This window comes from Procambarus clarkii, chromosome 72, assembly GCF_040958095.1.
Source record: "Procambarus clarkii isolate CNS0578487 chromosome 72, FALCON_Pclarkii_2.0, whole genome shotgun sequence".
Lineage (NCBI taxonomy): Eukaryota > Metazoa > Arthropoda > Malacostraca > Decapoda > Cambaridae > Procambarus > Procambarus clarkii.
In genome coordinates, this window is record NC_091221.1 from 5,555,721 (window position 1) to 5,575,154 (window position 19,434).

Below are 19,434 nucleotides of genomic sequence, written 5' to 3' on the forward strand. Positions count from 1 at the left end.
TGGTACAGTACCTTCCAAACTCTAAACAAGTTTACCAAAACCTGATCGAGACACTTTTAAGCTCAACATGGGTCAGTGGTTATTGTCTGGCATGTCCAGGTATACCTGTATACCTGGAGCATACCTGGAGAGGGTTTCGGAAGTTCTTCTACTCCCCGAGCCCAGCCTAGGGCCAGGCTCAACTTGTGATAACTTAGCTCATCAGGCTGTTGCTTGAAGCAGCCCGCAAGCCCACATGTCCCCTACAAACCGGTTGGTCCGGCACTTCTTGCAAGAACTTGTCTAAGTGTATCTTTAAAACATCCATCTTTGTTACAGCAATATTTCTAATGCTAACTGGGAGGGTACTGAACAGCCGTGTACCCGATATTCAGACAAGTGTTCTCTGAATAAATTCAAATATGTTTATTTTTGGAGGTTCCTGGTAAAAAAGTAACTCAAATGGGGATGGGTCCCATAATGTTCAGATTGTTGAGTGTCGACAGCACTGTATTTCTCTCTGCCTTAATGGTACGATAATGCATTTTAGTTTTATCCATACGTTTGAGGCAATTGGTTCAAAACCATAAACTATCTAATCAAAATTTTCTATTATCACTTTTTTAACTGTGCTATTTGTGTTTACAAGATGAATCTTTTGAAATGCATAGGCAGAATAAGCAAGGCTTACAGCCACTACCTTGACCATCAACCAAAAAGCTTACTGCTCATCCATGCGACCAAACAAAACATACTGTACAGAAGTTCAGGTGGATTTTTTTTTTTTTTTTTTTTAGTGTAGTGTAGATGCAGCCAGAGGTCTGCATGAAGGAGTGGTGGTATTAACTCATTCATAAATTAAAATGTGTAATGTCACAAGTTAACACGTCAGAAGATTGAGGGGAGCATACTGAGATGGCTTGGGTAAGTTGACCAAATGTATGATGGTAAACCAGTGAATAAAAATTAAATTTGAGGTTAAGAATGAGAAGGAAGGAGGTGGATGAAAATGGCAAGTAAGCACCGCCTCCCTTAGTACAGGGGCATCTTGTTCTAGAGTGAAGACTTCCTGGAATCTCTTGTTGAATTCTTCACACACCACCTTGTTATTTTGTGTATCTGTTCCCCCCCCCCCCCTTTTCTCAGTTTCATCACTTTTTCCTTCACTGCTGTTTTCCTCCTGATGTGGCTGTGGAGCTGTTTTGGTTGGGTCTTGGCTTTACTCACGATGTCATTTTCATACTGTGTCTCCGTCTGTCCTCACTCTGAGGTTCTCATTCCTGGCCCTCTGGTATTCTGTTATTCCTGTAGTTTCTCCATGTTCTTGTATTCAATTGCTTCGCTACCTTACATTCGTGATTGAACCATGGATTCTTCTGTTACTTTTCATTTTCCTTTTGGACTGGAATAAACCTGTCTGCAGCTTCCTGGCACTTTTAGGTGACAGTCCATCATATCTTGTACAGTCTTCCAAGTTTTATTTCTTATGTATTTCCATTTGGAAGTTCCCTATCTCGTCATATTTTCCTCTTCAGTAATTGAGCCTTTTCCTTTCCAATCCCATCCTTGGACAAGTTATCTCTACCTCCACCAGATACTCAGATGTCAATACGCTGTGGTCACTCATTCCCATGGGGGCTTCAAATTTTAATTCCCTTATTTCAGATTCATTCAAGGTGAATATCAGGTCAAGTCTATATGGTTCCTCATTGCCTCTCATTCTCGTGGAGTCCCTCGACATGTTGGCTCAAAGCTTCTTGTTGCCACTTCCAAGAGTTTAGCTCTCCGTGTATCTGCACCTCCATGCGGTTCCCCATTCTCACGCGTCTTATCTTTCTGTGATTGAAGTCGCCCATGATTAAGAGTCTGGATCCATTCCTGTAGGCAAATGAAGCTGCTCTCTCTTATATTAATATTTGTCATGTTGATCCTATCAAACTCCTGTCTGGGTCTTCTGACATTTAATGGAGGGGTTGTAAATGATTGCTACTATTATCTTAGGTCCACCCATTGTCATAGTTCCTGTAATGTATCCTGAATCCTTCACAGACTGGAATTTTCATCTCTTCAAAACTCCAGTCCTTCCTTATCAGCAGCGCCACCACTCCTCTCCCTTCCCTCTTTTTCCTTACTTCAGTATATATAGTAGTCCTGCAGAAAACTGCATTTGTTATGATGCCTGGCAATTGTATTTCTGCGAGTCCTATTACATCTGGGTTTTCTTCCTGCGCCCTTTCGGCCAGTTCATTTTCTTTACTAGTAATCCCATTGATGTTCGAGTATATTACCTTGAAGCTCGCTTTCCTATATCTATCACACACACTTCTTGCTGGTGTAGGAAGCCATTCCATGGGCAGGGCTACTTGGGTAGGCACATCCAACCTGTGGGGTAGTTACCAGAGATTTGGAGGGAGGTGGGGTGAGGGATAGAGGGCTTAGATCTTGTCTGGGCCTGCTTGGGGCAGGAAGAAGTCCAGGGGGTGGGGTTGGCAGGAGTTGCTCGGGGTGAAGGGCTCATCCTCCTGTGGGATAGTTACCAGGGGTTTGGGGATGAGCTGGAGTGGGGAATTGAGGGCTTAGATTTTGCCTGGACAAGATCTTTTTCTGTCTGTGTCCACTAGGTGTCAGTCACTGTGGAGTACTTTCTACACGTTACCACCTTTTGCAGGATCAGTTACTATAGATGCTCTAGTAACACTTCACAAACACTATTCTCTGTTATGCTATTCCAGACACTCCTATGTTGTTGCTCTGCTCTGTGTTGTATTATAAATGACATACAGTAGAACCCCTATTACCCATTACCCAACTTTCCAGGTTAGCAATTGTCTTGCATCCCACTCCACTGCCATAATTCTGAGAGTGCTGTCCATGAATGGATTAAAATACTGTACATAATTGTTGATCCTAATTAATCCATTTGTGCAGGAGTACAGTGTGGGGAGGATTGGTGCAGTAATGAAGCAGCGGAGATGTGGTAAGAGTTGAGTGGGATATGTTATATGTAGTATGGATATGTTAGGAGGATGTGTGAAAACCATATGATGACAAGTGAAAAATATTACTTACCTAGGTGTTGTGGAATCTTTCCACCTCGTTTTACCATTAGAGAAACACTGTTCCCACATTGTTTGATCAGTTCTATGGCATCAGCATGGGTCATATCTTTGGTTGATCTCCCATTTATCTCCATAAGTTGATCTCCAACCTATGAAAATAAGTTTTTTAAATATACTGTACATGGTTTAATAAAATATCCAAACATGCAAAGATGAATACTATACTCTAATAACCAAAATACCAGATTTATTTTAAAACCTTTTAATTAATATATTGTAATGATGAAAGACTAAGCAATGTCTGAAAAAAATATTTCCTCCAGTAATTTATGGTGTACAAGATTAAATACGAAGTTTAGCTTACTTTTAACTTTCCATCCTCCGCCGCTGGTCCATTCTCGGCAATCCTGAGGACGAAGAGAGGCATGTTGTGGAACTCCCGGCCCCCTCTTATACTAAAACCAAAGCCTCGAGTGCCTCGCTGGAGCTCCACTCCATAGTACTCCCCATCGTCACCAGCATCACTCTCAGCCTACCAGATAACCAACTACAATCATACAGTGATCATTTATATAAATCATTGAGAGCTCAATCCATTGTGGTTCTCTCTTAAGTTGTTGCTCCCAGTTTTTATTCAGCTTGATACAGCACATTTTACAGTGTAATCAGTGTACACTGCTGCAAAATAGTTTGTAATCCATTTACTTAATTAGAATTTACTATGATGAATCTAATAAAATGTTCTTATATATTATTGAAATTAAATGGTAATGTTGTACAATTGCAAACATAAAACCAGACTTCAAGATGCTATTTAAAGTATTACATAATACAACATGAAAAAATAATAAATAAATACTAATTTATAGTAATAGCAGATTTATTTCTTAAATACAGTACTTCTGCCATGAATTCATAACTACTTAATAAGAAATTCTAAAAAAGGAAAGATACTGCTATGTTAAACAACCAAATTACAACCTATACCTATGGAGGAAGAAATCAAAACCTAGAAAAAAGCAATTTACTTTTAAGGACACGAAAAAAACAAAATGAAGCCAAATCAAGTTTTATCATGAAGCAACAAGCCAGGCTACAGTCCCGTGTCAAGACAAATTATACTCCTCACATGTAAACCTCCCCGTCGAACCCTCTCGGTCAGTGACCAGCAGGAGAGCCAACGGGCAGACCGAGAAAGCTTCAAACATGAAAGAGAATTTGGTCATAAGTGAGGATGTGATGTGATGGCCTCAACTGCCTAATGTGCCCATAAGAAAGCCTACACATGTGCAAATTTGTATAGGACAATACATATACTGTGTGTGTTTTCTAGTAGCATAATACAGTATTACACTTTATATTAGATCTTTATTACAGAACTTTGGGTGTTAGTAGTAATTAGATCAAAATACTCTAATGCAAGATACAAATATTGGCTGGTTAATTGTAAACAAGCTGTCATAGTTTACTACAATCTAATCAAAATTATACCTTCATTGACTTTTTTTTTCAAACACTGGCTAACAAATGTACCAATTTCCTATTGAGAAAATATTTGAGAAACATTCATAGCATCTGCTTAGTGTTATGTTTATCTGAGAAATTATAAGAACAGTTACGGGCATATGTATATGTTTCATGGGAAAGGATGACTTACAGTAGTGTGTGTGCATGCCCAAGGGAAGGGGATGGGAAGTATGAGCATTTGGGTAATTTTGCTTCAAATACCTGGACCATAGAAAAAAATCTTTTCAATAGGTCAGATCAAAGCAAAAGTAATGTGTCTATCAAGTCTTCCACATGTAACACTGAAGAAGATTACCCAGTATAAAGTGAGCAGGACAGTATGTGATAAGTCCCTGCTGCACTGAGCGATACAGAAATAATATACTAGGTGACAAGTGTAACTCTGAACATGGAAGCATAAAACTAAGAATAAGCTTGGGAATGTTTAAGAATTGTTTTGAAATGGTTAATAGTACAAAAGTTAATTTAATTTCTACTAAAAGTAATTTGGAAATGGGAAACTAGTGTTATTAATAGCTTTAAACCCTTCCACTACAGTTTTGTTGCAACATTCCTCCTCCACTGCTGGATTTCACAAAACTAAACTATTATTTTATAGAACAAATGAAAATTTGGATTAAAAAAAAAAAATTCTCAAGTTTGGCCAAGATAGACAAATTGTGATCTGCCCATAACAGTACCCAGACAAAAATATATTTAGTTCTAATTTTTTTTAGTTTCATATAGATTATTATGAATAAATTACATACAAAAAGTAGTCCAATAAATTGGGTCTGGGGACTGAATAGGGGAGTTTTGCTTTGCCACAGCCCACCAACAATATAACTTTTACCAAATTGTAATTCATTACATATAGATTACAATAAAATAAAATACAAAGTTCTATTTCCCCAACTTTGGTTGTAGCATCCCATAATTAATTAATACAAGTTGTAAAAGTGTAAGATTTAGAATTGGTATAGAAATAGGGTTGTCGATTTGCGAAATAAATTACTAGCAAGATAATAAACGTTGTATTGTGTCAAGCAAAGGTTAGACATACTGTATACAAACAAGTTTTGTTTAGAATAAATAGGAGCTGCTGCACATGGGCCAAGAGGCTGTCTGCAGTTTTAGTTATTCTTATGTTCATTTGAGGATCCACCGAGGTGTCAGGAATTTGTCAACAGGTAACATGTTTTCTTCACAGAGCATCTGAACACTGAGGGCTTAAATAATTTCTGAGTCTCCTAAAAACCTCTGGCAGTCAGACTCGGTCTTCAGATTTACTGAATTACATGTGCAGTTTCCCACATGACTTAACATCCAGGAAATGTATTTGTATCAGAAAAGATAAGAACTTGCATTGAGGAATCTTTTCTGTGGTTAATAAAGTTAGCCAAGCACTGCAGCATCTCCAGTTACTTGGTCAGGTGACATACTTCACCGACATCCAGAATATTCTAGTACATGACATTCACCCGTTAGCAAAAATTAACTGCAAACTTCAATTACTAGCATCTTAAACTGAAACCCAAATAATTTTGCCATGAATACATTTCATTGAATGAAAAGTGTTTTTTTGAGCAAACTTAATTTTGTTGGGTTTGGTCCCAATGTATTCAAATAAAATGTCAATGACTAAATTTGTAACAACTATAATAAGGAGGAGACATGTATAGCCGAGTCATGAGCAGCTTTGTTATCAAGAATGAAAATAAGAGATGGCAAAATAGTGCACATTACCATATGTACCTGCCTTACATGGACAGAGTGAGGCCAAGCAATTTTCGGTCCCACACTTCTGAAAATCGTACAAAACCTCGTCACCCTACCAGTGATCTTAATTACACATTACTGTACTGTTTAATAAAAAAATACTCAAATTTTCTACACCATTTGTTGAATACTTTATAACTTTGGGTTCTTGCTCAACTGAACTCTTTTCAAAAAATATTTTTTTTCTTCTTCTATACCTTTACAAATTTCTTCTTTTCAATATGTATTTAAGGATAGAGAATGCGTGTGTACACACTTTATCCTTTCACTTTGATGCAATCTCCTCTAAGCATTCCTATATACTCAACTGCACATTGACATTCTATTCAGTTATGTACTTGCAGCCTATTTCCCGTGATACTTGTGACCCTCTACACAATTCAACAAACTAATTATCGGAACAATGTACATATTTATTGTCTTCTTCATACAGTACAGTAATATAACTTGGATTAGATTCTGCAAGCCATCATTGCCTCAATCATGTGTAATTCTTGAGAGGTAACTACATTGAATATACTGTTAATGATATACCATGTAGGCAAAATACACAAAAACAGGGGATTACTTTGTTCTTGGTTCATTCATTTCTTGTGGAATTCGAAGAACAGATTAAAGACTAAGTATTTAATGATGGATAAATGCTTCTCCCATGATAATACATTCCTTTTCAGTTTAGAAAAAACTAATTCCTTTATCTTGAAAATGCTCTATTTACAATCCTTTAATTATGAATAAAAACAGATATCACATTAATACAAAAAAATTAAGAAAAGTTTAAATTACATAAGTATCGTGATGAAATAAATTACTGCAGGTGAAGGGTCTTAACAAAGAGTAAGATTTCATTTGGAATTTGGTTGTAGTCCAGTGTAACAACAGCCTGTAGAGCTATAGATGGCAACTAGTCAATTATTTGGTAAACAAAATTTTTTAGCCGACGTACAGTGAATGAGTATGACTAATGAATCCTTGTTTCAGAAATTGTAATGAATAAGTGTGAACACAAGTGAAACTGATAATGAAGTACTAAAAATTTTATTATTTTTAGCTGAATAAGAAGAATTAAAGTACAACCAGACTTTTCCATGAAAAGTAGCAAAGCTGAAGTCAGGATGTAATACTATCGTAGACAGGAAGATGTCACTAAAGAAAATATACTACAGTATCTTAGTAATATGAAGTAATACTACCTAAGACTTGGGTAGAGAAATTAAGACAAGAGGCTGCTCTGAGTCCAAATAATTTTCTTTAATTAAATTGGATTAAAAAATGAAAGTTAATTAAATACACGAGGTCAACATCACAGCGCTAAACTAAGGATAGAAGAGGGCACAACCAAAGGAAACTGGGAGGAGTCAGGAAGGAGTATGGGCAAAATGCTACAACTGTCTTAAGCATGGTGTCACTGGAGGCAGCGGGTATGACCCACCTGGGCAGAGGTGTGGGCCGGAGAGCCAGAGGCTTGTGGGGCCGAGACTGGCGTAGCCTGAGCTAGTATCATGGACCCCTGAGAGCTCTGAGGAAAGAATCAGTCAATTTGTCAGCCAAGTCAGCAGTCATCAGTCAGTGCCATGTGTGTCAGCTGTACTCTCTCATTTAGATACACCTAGGTCTACTGATGAGAAAAACATTCTGAGATTTTATAAAGAAAAGTCAGAATCTAATATGAAACACACAATTCACCCTAGCTTTGATAGTCAATATCTAATAAACCAAATAAATATAATTAAACCTGGCCTTACTTTATTTACAATATGCACAGGCATAAATCTGCTTCACTAATCTCCACCTATACCGAACACCGTAGTGTGTGTATGCATACTGGTTACTGCATTCACCATTGGTAGCATTACTTACATTACCACAGTCTTTTAGTTTATACTTTACTTGCAATCTTGTGCTACTTAATTCTTAATTCTTGTGTACTTAATTTCAATCTTCTCCAAAGTAAAGATCAATAGTAACTGTATTGCAGCAGATTATAGTGGAAGAAAACATTCTGTATTGTAAGGGGAGTGTGTGAAAGATACTGTATAACAAATAGACCATAATTAAATCATTAGAAGAGCTGAAAAATTGATTTGTGACATCACAAAATGTGACAACTTAATCTTAGATGTTAAGGAGGAAAAATAATTGGCTGAACTGTATCACTGTTACAGTTCAGGTGGTTAGCACTAGATGCCACTGTAATTACCCGATCTTTCAAATTTTGGGTTGCATTATATTTATGCAACGTGATAAATTGCCAAATTAATTTTGTTGCCAGTTTTGTATACTCATACATACATACATATCTACAGAGCACACACACACACACATACTATTCATTAAAGCATTATATGACAAAGAGTGCTGGGAAGACGGTACACCATGAGCGTGGCTCTCATCCTGTAACAAAGCTTAGGTAATTACACACACGCACGACATACATCACTGGCATACACATTTCCTACACCCCTACATAAAATATACCTACATACACTGCAAATTATTACTGATAAAAACAATTACCGTATAACATTACTCACCACAGTAATACAAAGCTACACATTTTTCTGTACCACAACCTCATTGTAAAACTACTACATCATTATTTACAATTCTTATCTATACAGTATACTTGTTCCTATCTACATATAATGGCTAACTCAAATGATTGAGGCCGAGTACTTCAATCCAAACCACATAATTCTTCAAATATTGATAATGATCAAGACCACAACCTAAAGGTCATATTGTCATGTACAACAGTCAGAGAAGTCCACCAATCTGTCAAAAGTAATCCAGTCAGCTCCAGTCGTGACCTAAAGTTATCGTGACAAAAAGCCAAGACTGACATTACATCAAACCAGAGGCAACTTTAGTAAGGTTTGGCCAATATTATTCATCAACTATGCAGGAAAATGTGGCATTCTCTTTGCATGCAGACTTTCACAATACCACAATATATTATATTTTGTTATGCATTTCTAAAGCTTAAATGTGTCAACAAAACACACAAGCACTGTTAGTTGCAAAACCATTAAACCAAGGCATTCTCAATCCTACACAAACATGCATTGACGGTGCAGCACAGATACTCACCCGCTGAGAGTTGGATGTGGTACTTGATGCATCATCTAAAACAAAAATATATATAAAAAAAACATAAGATTTATTAAATATGAAGTTACATTTATGGAACAGCTGATTGATAATTAGATTAAGTCAGTTGAGAGTATACTTCAATCATGTAATAACCAAGACTCAACTTCGCTGTTTATTATCAGTTAAGCACACACTCGTTAGCTTAAGCAACACATGCCAATGTTATACATATTTTATGTACTATATTTAAGTGCCATGAGTTATTATTTGATCCATATTATTAGTTTCTTTAGAGAATCTAGGTAGGCATTCTATTATCAATAGTGATAAGATATAAATTGAATAAACTTGGAATTATTGAACTTCTTAAAATTTTGAAGTGTAAGGACTGAATTGGTCTTTTTAAAGTTGATGTACAAAACTAACCCCTGGGTGCGCCGATGGTCAGAGTGACTGAGTAGCCCGACTCCTTGATGAGGTTGACTATGTGACCATGGTGAAGAGTCTTTATGTCGACACCATTCACAGACAGGATACGGTCCCCAACATTCAATCTGCCACAACGCTCGGCTGGACTTCCTTCAATTATCCGACCTGAAACAGAAGATCAACACTAAAAACTCTATCACATATTAATCAAAACTGAACTGCACAATCTAAATGGGCTTACCATAGGAAAGATTTAGTTGAAGAATAACACACATCTTACTTCTATTGCTTCAGGATATACAGTATATCTGGTTTTGTTTTGTTTTTTTCTCATCCAGATTTGGCAATTCTCAACATTCTGTACAGCACAAACAAATTGAACATTTGTTCAAGCACATTTCTATGTCAAATGTTGATTCTAGTGCACCAGTGTTCATACATATCCCATACATCTCTTGTTCAACTAACACTGCACGTTAAGCAATTCTCTCAGATGACAACTGTACCTGCAATCATTCTTTTCAGCCTCCTGCAGACTTTTCCAAAATTACTGTACCTAGAATTTTTCTGTAGTACTTAATTATACGAGTCGAGAATTCTCAAGGGACTCGCACTATTTCACCTATTAGCCTGCAAATTAAATAAATTTGAAAAGTGGCAATGGTATTAAAAACTTACCTATTGTAGAGCCAGACTTTGTAACCGAAGATATTATGACAAAGCCAAAGCCTTCATTTTCTCTTCGTGTCACTGTTATATCGTAAGGAAACTGCATTTCTAATGATCTATTGTGCAGATCTGAAAAAAAAAAAGCTAATTAAAACAAATGCCAGAAACAAAGAACTGTACTGTTGGGGAATTCCTATTTAACTTAATGTATGCTGTACACTACATAATCTTATTCCCCTGACAATCTTCACAGGATATGGCTGGTATATAGTTCATTATGGAAAAAGTAAAATACAAAATTTGTAACTTTAAGGTACGTATAGTTTAAATCACCCACCAGTAGGGTTGTGCGTTCGACGTCGTAAAGTCAGTGTTACTCTGCCTTGTGTTGCTGCCGCTGCCATGAGTTGAACTACATGGTGATGACTCGACCCCAACACCATCTCGCCATCAACGCCAATAATTTCATCAGCTGTAGCAACACTGCCATTCTGATCTGCTGCTCCACCAGGAACAATGTGACCTATTGACACCTGTAATAAGAATAATTACAGGTGTAATTATTTATATAATTTAGGCATGATGTGATTTATGTAACTTATATAAATAGGCATGATGTGCATAACACACAATATTTATGTTACCTATTTATCATCCTACCTTCCATTCGGCATTAATTTTTTGTCGGAAAATCCGCCACCATTTACTAATATTAAATACATTATATGCAGATAATATTGCTGGGTTGTATAAACAAGTTAACCCATAGAAAATGTAGCCTATAGTGGTATTTTCCATCAATAGAAAATGGGATATTATTGCCACATTGCTATTAATTTAAATTTACCAGCTATTCTGCTGGGAATTCTTTTTAATACAACATTCTTTGGACTGTTATCATAAAAACATTTCACTTTAAATTGATTAATAGTACCAAAATAGAGTAAATGTAGGCACTCTCTAAACACATCTTGAAGCATCTGGAGAGCAAGGGAAGCGTCAGTGAGAGGGAGGCCTCGGTAGTCAGCCATTGTTATGTTAGAATAGGTCGCTGGAGCAGAACAGCTCCAAATAGACTCCCATGGATGAAGTGTTAGGGAGAGTAAATTAGTGCTTCCATCAACACGCAGTCATCATCTAAACAAGGGAAGTGTCTGTCCAAAATCTTATCTAGTCATTCCTGGCCAATAATGCTAGGTAGGTAGGATTTTTCCGGTTAGAACGAGGGGCAGCGATGAACCCAGAGTAATAGTCTCATCTATTTATTTAAATTGACAATATTTCCTGTTATAGCTGTTATATATATAAGATTACTGTTATTATTGCAAGTGCCCTTTGACAGGAACAATTGCAGAGGAAGCCAGAATTAATCCTAGTAATACAGTACATGAGTTGGGGGCCAGCCGCATCCACAAAGTGGATCGTCTGGCTTATTCATCCGTGTTCATACTGGTTGACTAGGCCCACTACCATACAATAAGACAAGGCCTCCCAATTTGAATTACTAATATGTAGTCTAATACTGTAGTGAATTAGTCAATCAATTTTGATCGACTACACATAATTTAATAAACCCCCTCAAATGTGTAAGGAGATCGATTTGTGAGAATTTGCAGAAATACAGTTCACTTAAACTATCACACAATTTGCCATCGAAATATATAAATTAACGTAAAATATAAATTCTATATAAATTCACATAAATTAAAAAAACAAATCTCACAGGTCGGTTCTCCACATTTATATTCAAACAGGCATAGTCTGCCCAGCCATCTTTCCAACACCTTACCTTGAGGTGCTTCCGGGGCTTAGCGTCCCCACGGCCCGGTCGTCGACCAGGCCTCCTGGTTCCTGGACTGATCAACCAGGCTGTTGGACGCGGCTGCTCGCAGCCTGACGTATGAGTCAGCCTGGTTGATCAGGTTGATCAGCACAACTAAATTCATTACATAATTCCTTTCTAATTTTCACTAGCCACTTAATTATTGCTTCATAGGCTTTATAGTGGTGGTCTATTCACCCAGACCCGAAGTTGGTACAGGAGCCACCTGGTGGCAAAGGAGTCGGTGGATCTGCTTCTTGTATAGTTGTCAGATTATTTGGGGGAAACAACTCGATAAGGCTCCAGGACAAGCCAAAAATCATCGCTTTCTTTTTTTCATACATATGAGTTGGGCTATTACTTGTACAAGTATTTATTACTAAAACCAATTTAAAGAAATTGCCAAACAAGTAAGAGTATCACTTTACCTGAGATCCTTCTTCGGTACCTCCCACAATTCTGAAACCAAAACCAGTTTCCTGTCTCTTAAGTGTAACAGTAAACTCCATGTAACCCAAGTTACCATTAGGACCAGCTGGAGGCCCTCGGGGGTTGACACTATACCGACCATCAGGAAATCTGAAGGGAGAAAAACTATTACCCTTTGCTGGTTCCTAAAATTAAGTACCCTGACAGATCATATCACACAACATTCAAAGGCAGAAGAAAATACATTCTAATTCTGTTTAATATATATTATGCAATACCTATTATATTTGCATTAAACTTCTAACAGTTTAACATGAGACACCAGCCAAACAAGAGATTAGGTTCCCTGCTATTCTATTCTATAACAACAATTTGAACACTTTGATTTATCAATTGTTTTAAATTATTTGGCTATATTTTAAATTCATATCTAGACTTTTATATAAATAAATGCCGATCATTGTACCATAACAAATTTTTCACGTTTTATAAAATTTTAGAGCTAATTACTGTACTTTTTTCCTACATCACAAATGCTTAAAACTTCCCATAAAACAATCCAATTAACCTTCCCATAGGCTTTGTCTAAGCCCATTGTGGCCACATTTAACATTATTATTTACTATGCCAAAACAATTTTCTTCCCTCGCCTTCACAAAATAGCCAATTAACATATGATCTTTTTTCAAATTGATACAGTACTGTATTTATAAATATAATTTATCCATATCAATTCATTGCTGGACGAGGCATGCAATGAGTAACGAAACCAGTCATACTTCTAGACAAGAGTAAGGCTCTGTGTGGTCACAAAACATCTACTGTACTAGCCAGAAAATTATATTCCAGCTCTTGGTAGGGTTTTTTTTTCCGGTGCTACACATTCCTACTGACTGCCACAGTCTCCTTTGCCATTTGAAGTCAAGTCAAGTACAGTAATGCTAAATCCAACTTGCAAAGTAATGCACCATCAACCATACCACAGATTGAGAAAACTGGGTTGGTAAACCACCCAATGTGACCAGGCTGGAGGGATTGGGTTTTCGTCTGTATAATTAATAGATATAAAAAATGCAAATTTAAATTTAAATAAAAATAACAAAGTTGGCCTATATTTAAAGCAAAGTTTTTTTGTTTTTTTTAAACCAACAATATTTTTTAACTTAAAAAACCTGGCCTGGGCAGGCAATGGGTAGCACCCATGCCAACCCTGGCTGATAACAGATATTGGGCATTTTATATTACCTGTACTTCATAACATTACCTGGGCATGCTGACTGGAGCTGGGTGTTCGTACTCGAAGCTAGTCGACTCTTTCCTTCTTCCTAAACTGTCTGCTTGATTATTATAACCAGCAGAATTATTCTGGCCATAGTATGGAGGATAAGGGTTTCTGGCAGGTGGGATTTGGGCTTGTGAACTATATCCCGAGTCTTGACGAGGTAGGTCATAGCCATCTTTGGGATACTGCATGTAGCCATAACCTGAGTTCTGCTCCATGCTTGTATTATGATTATTATTGTTTATATGATTTGAGCTGCTACCATTATTTTCATTATAGTAGGGATACTGAGAGTATCCCTGGTTATTGAATTCCTTGGTGGGTGTCTTTGACTGATTCCTTTTCATATCACTTTCGTCGCCATGTTGTTGGTAGTAGCCGTCCTGGGAATACAGTTCATGGTGATAGTTATAGCTGTTTTGATGAGGCACTTGGCCCTCACCACGGTAACCCTGACTATCGCCAATATAATTTTCATAATTATTTGGTTCTAAGCTAACTTGACTCATTTGAACAGACATATTGTTAACCTTTGTGTCATACTGGGAATCAACCTGGCCCCCAGTATATGAAAATGCACCTGGAAAAGGGGCATGAACCGAGGTAGGTGTATATGGGGGCCGGTAGTCCGTGTTGCCTTCCACCTGTCTATTACCCTCTCCAGATCCACTAATATCAATTCCACTCATGATATTTGGGGTCTTAGGTCGGTTACGAGTATCTACAAGTGGTGTCTTGGGTCTGTTTGGAATCACCTCCTTTGGCTGTGAACTGTACATATCTGCTGTGGGAGTTTTGCTTCTAAACAGTCCAGCAGCAACTCCAGACTTTTTCGGACTTGACTGTTCTTTACGAAGCACTCGAGACTTGGATGGGGAACTAAGCCCCCCTCGCTGCACCATGATGACTGCCTCCTGCCCCTGGGCACAGTCTTTTAGCACCTGCACTACTTCTGTGTGACTCATTCCTTTCACATTTATGTTATTTATGTCCACTAGAATGTCACCTTCGATTAAGTTTTTGCACCTGCCACGATCTAATATTTTTTTTACTTTCTGTCCATATGCACTATCAGCTATTGTAAAACCAAACCCATTAGTTCCTTTCACTATTGGTATAGTCAAATATTCAGGTTTGCTTAGTGCTGATGGGTAAAAATCTAAAATGTCAGGAGTATGATCAAAATTTTCTGAACTAAGAAGATCAGCACTACCAGGCCTCGGAACCTGATGCACACGTTCAGGATTACTCAAGTCGGGCATAGACTTCGCAGTGTTCATACTCTCACTCGAATTATTCCTCGATCGTTCGTATCCTTCACCAAAGACTGACTTAGACGACCGGGCATCTGCAATTATAAACATGGAAGCATTAATAATCATTAAGATATTTTCAATATACAGCATATGACTATATATGGAGTTAAAAGTTAACCAGGTCCCTGACCAGGAGGCCTGGTCAGAGACGGAGCTACGGGAACGTCGAGCCCGAAATTAACGCACGGTAACCTGTATGCCACATTATTGATTCTATTACCTTGCCACAGTATTTATCCCACAGTATTGTTGGATAAAACTAAAAAACATATTTTTGCCTTTCAAAGATATTTTACAAACCACATGGCACTCGTATTATCCAAGAATGGTGCTCGAGTTGCCACTTACCTGGTTGATGGGGTTCTGGGAGTTGTTCTACTCCCCAAGCCCGGCCTGAGGCCAGGCTTGACCACTTGGCATGGTCACCTACCTCCAACCTTACTGTTCATGAATGCGGGCGACCCGATATCGTTTTCATAGGACACAAAAGTCCCTCATACACTTTGATTTTAAAAATATGAAACGGCTCTTCAATATATCAACAATAATCCAAATGCATTGCTAGAGATACTTAGATGCCAACAAAATAAGAACAAGTGTTTACTTTAGAGCAGGAAAACACAAATTAAGAGTTGTAAACAAGACAGCCCACCACACTGCTCATTAACTGTTCAGCTGTTGGATGCATCTATGGATATTTCCCACACATCAACCTATCAGTTATTTTATTACGTAGAAAAACTAATTAAGAAACAAAATTTTGACAACAAAGTGATTACAAAATGCTGCAATGTGTACATGGCAATGTAATGCAAAATGGAGTACAAGTAGAGAGCATAAGGATAGAAAACTGGAGTACAAAAGTTTCATGGAATATAATATGTTACAGTTCTAACCACGGAAAACCCTTTATCACAAAACCAATAACTCTTAAATACTGACACTTGTCAGTGCCTTGGCTCTGCCCCACAAACATCCAGTGCCTGTTTTCTCCGCCCCTACAACCCACTAGCACCTCGGCTCTCTGTCTCCACTGTAAAGGGTACTTTCTCCCTATTTTTTGCTACCTTCTCCTACCCTCACCTTTCTCTTGTACCTGGATGGGGTTCTGGGAGATCTACTCCCCAAGCCCAGCCTGGGGCCAGGCTTGACTTGAGAGAGCTTGGTCCAACAGGCTGTTGCTTGGAGTGGCCCGCAGGCCCACATATCCACGACACCCCAGTTGGCCCGGCACTTTTTGAAAACCATCTAGTTTTCTCTTGTAGATATCTACTCTTCTTCCTTAACTATCTCCCTCTTCTCCATCCTTCTCATTCCTCCTTCCCTCTGTCCTCAGATGTCTCGCATCACAACATGAAGAGCCATATTTTTGGTTGACATGGCTCAATGGCTTATATGAGAGAACTCTCCTTCTGTATGTCATGGTCAAGTTGGCAGTTAGCTGGTACCTTCTTGACCTTCTCTATCACTCCTCTACCTCCTACCTTGACCTCTCTTCCCTCTATACTCCTTCAATGTTGTCACAACAGTTAACAGTTGATAAATTATGTATCAGACTGTAGTGTCCAGGCCTTCAGCTTCGTGGTAATTCAGGTGCCCACTGTCTCAGACTATGCCCAGCTAGGACAGGTTGGTGTCCTCTAGTGATTCGCCCTTGGAGATGCCAGGGGCATGGTCAGAGGGGGTGGGGGGGCTTAGGGACAGAGCTTAATAGCAGGTCTTCAGTAATTCCTTAAAGAAATCATTAGTCTGGGTTGGACTGTATGAAGGGAACACCAGGTCCACACAATCCTTCCTGGGCTATTTCCAGGAAAGATCAGGTAGCACACCACTGTATTGTCAATGTAAAGTACATAGTGCGATGTAAAGATAAACAGGGAACTTAGAACAGTGTCCCATTGAATAGTTGTAAGTAATAAAATCCCACACAAGGAATAGAACAACCAACTTCTGAAGCATATAGTGTCTGAAACATGTTCCTTTGTGAAAATCCAGAAAAAGACCCAACATAGAAAAGCACAGACGGCACTAAAAAAGGAAAAAAAATAACAGAAATGTTTAATGAGAGATAACTACTACAAAGAGGGAAAAATTAAAAAGATTGAAGAAATTGAGCAGAGACTGAAGCAATCATATCAGATTGAAGAAATTCAATTAGAACAGAAAGCCATACAAGAAATAAAGAAAAACACTATTTCTTCACACGTGCAAAATCAAAAGCAAAAACCACTGCCAGTATTGTACTTATTCTTACAAGTGAAGGTTCATAAACAGGATGACAATGAAATTGGTGAAATCCTAAAAAACAGTACGAGGACATGTTTAGCACTCCAATAAACAGCATGAAAGTGGAAAATCTGGACAACAACTTTATGTGTAATATCCAAACCCCTGAAAATATAACCGATACGAACACTGCCTCTTTTGACAGATAAATTGACAACATGCCCATTCACTCATCCCCTGGTCCAGCCTCATGGAATTCAATATTTATAAAGAAATGCAGTGCCAGTAGCACAGGCACTCAGTATAGTGTGGAGGAAGAGCTTCGACACGTGGGAGATATCAGTTGTGCTTAAATCGGCAGACATAACCCCTTTACACAAGGGAGAGAGTGAAGCATTGGCAAAGAATTATAGACCAGTTGCACTAATGTCCAACAAAATAAAAGTATTTGAGAGAGTGATCAGGAGTCAGGTCTCCAGTTTCATAGACCAATGACCTCAACAACCCAGATCAACATCAATTTAGTGTGGGGAAGAACATGCCTCTCGCAGCTACTTGACCACTGCGACAAAATCACTGAGGCATTAGAAGAAAAACAGAATGCAGATGTGGTATACACAAACTTCATAAATGCATATGATAAATGTGACCATGGAGTGATAGCACACAAAAAGAGGTCAATGGGAATAATAGGTAGTGTAGGACTTTTTGAGGATATCTTGATATGATTTCGGGGCTTTTTAGTGTCCCTGCGGCCCGGTCCTCGACCAGGCCTCCACCCCCAGGACGCAGCCCGTGACAGCTGACTAACACCCATGTACCTATTTTACTGTTAGGTAACAGGGGCATAGAGTGAAAGAAACTTTGCCCATTGTTTCTCGCCGGCACCTGGGATCGAACCCAGGACCACAGGATCACAAGTCCAGCGTGCTGTCCGCTCGGCCGACTGGCTCCCATATCCAGGACAGTGGATATTCAAATTTATGTCAAGCAGAACACACACAGTAACAGTCATCTAAATAAAATAGAGTTCAAGGGCAGTTAAAAGCTCCGTACCTCAAGGTATAGTCCTTGTACCACTGCTTTTCCTTAATCTCATATCTGATAGACAAAAATACAAGTCACAGCTTCATATCTTTTTTTGGATGATAAAAATCAGCATGAAAAGTTCTTCTGATCAAGACATTGATAAACTACAAGCAGACCTCAATAGTGTTTGACTGAGCCGCAGAAAATAACATTATGTTTAACAACAATAAATTCCAGATACAGTACTCTGGTACGGTAAAAAGGAGGACCTTAAACATAATACAGGGTACAAAACAATCAAATCTGCCCATAGTAGAAAAGAAGCAAGTAAAAGATTTGAGAATAATGATGTCTGATGACTTAACGTTTACGGGGCATAACCAAGCTTATATTGCGTCAGCCAGAAAAATGATCGGATGGATTACGAGAACTTTGAAATCCAGGGATCCCATCAAAATGGTTGTACTATTCAAATCACTTGTGTTGTCCCGTCTCGAGTACTGCTAAATACTCACTTTCCCTTCCGAGCAGGAGAGAATGCCGAAATAAAGAGAATTCAGAGAACATGTACAGCACGCATAGACAATAAAGCACCTAAATTCTTGGGATCATCTTAAAGCTCTCTAAATATACTCCCTAGGAAGGAGATGTGAGAGGCATCAAATAATATACACATGGAAAATACTGGAGGGCCAGGTATCAAATCTACACAGTAAAATAACATAATGGAGTAAACGATATGGAATGAAATGCAGAATAGAACCAGTTAGGAGCAGGGGTGCCATAGGCACAATCAGAGAACACTGTATAAATATC

At 38.2% G+C, this 19,434-nt stretch overlaps 1 protein-coding gene across 7 annotated transcripts in view; it reads right to left on the reverse strand.

Annotated features, from left to right (window-relative positions):
• LOC123773736 (uncharacterized) overlaps positions 1-19,434 on the reverse strand; it is a 437,688-nt gene that overhangs the window by 3,190 nt on the left and 415,064 nt on the right. For 6 of the 7 annotated variants that reach the window (XM_045767617.2, XM_045767618.2, XM_045767615.2 and 3 more), the window contains 9 exons: positions 14,030-15,395; positions 12,765-12,915; positions 10,852-11,047; positions 10,524-10,643; positions 9,843-10,010; positions 9,414-9,448; positions 7,756-7,842; positions 3,403-3,570; positions 3,049-3,187 (listed from right to left, as the gene is read on the reverse strand). In XM_045767617.2, coding sequence (XP_045623573.2) covers positions 3,049-3,187; positions 3,403-3,570; positions 7,756-7,842; positions 9,414-9,448; positions 9,843-10,010; positions 10,524-10,643; positions 10,852-11,047; positions 12,765-12,915; positions 14,030-15,395 — 2,430 coding nt within the window. The remainder of the gene's footprint in view (positions 1-3,048; positions 3,188-3,402; positions 3,571-7,755; positions 7,843-9,413; positions 9,449-9,842; positions 10,011-10,523; positions 10,644-10,851; positions 11,048-12,764; positions 12,916-14,029; positions 15,396-19,434) is intronic. The other variant, XM_069312377.1, reaches the window with a different exon arrangement.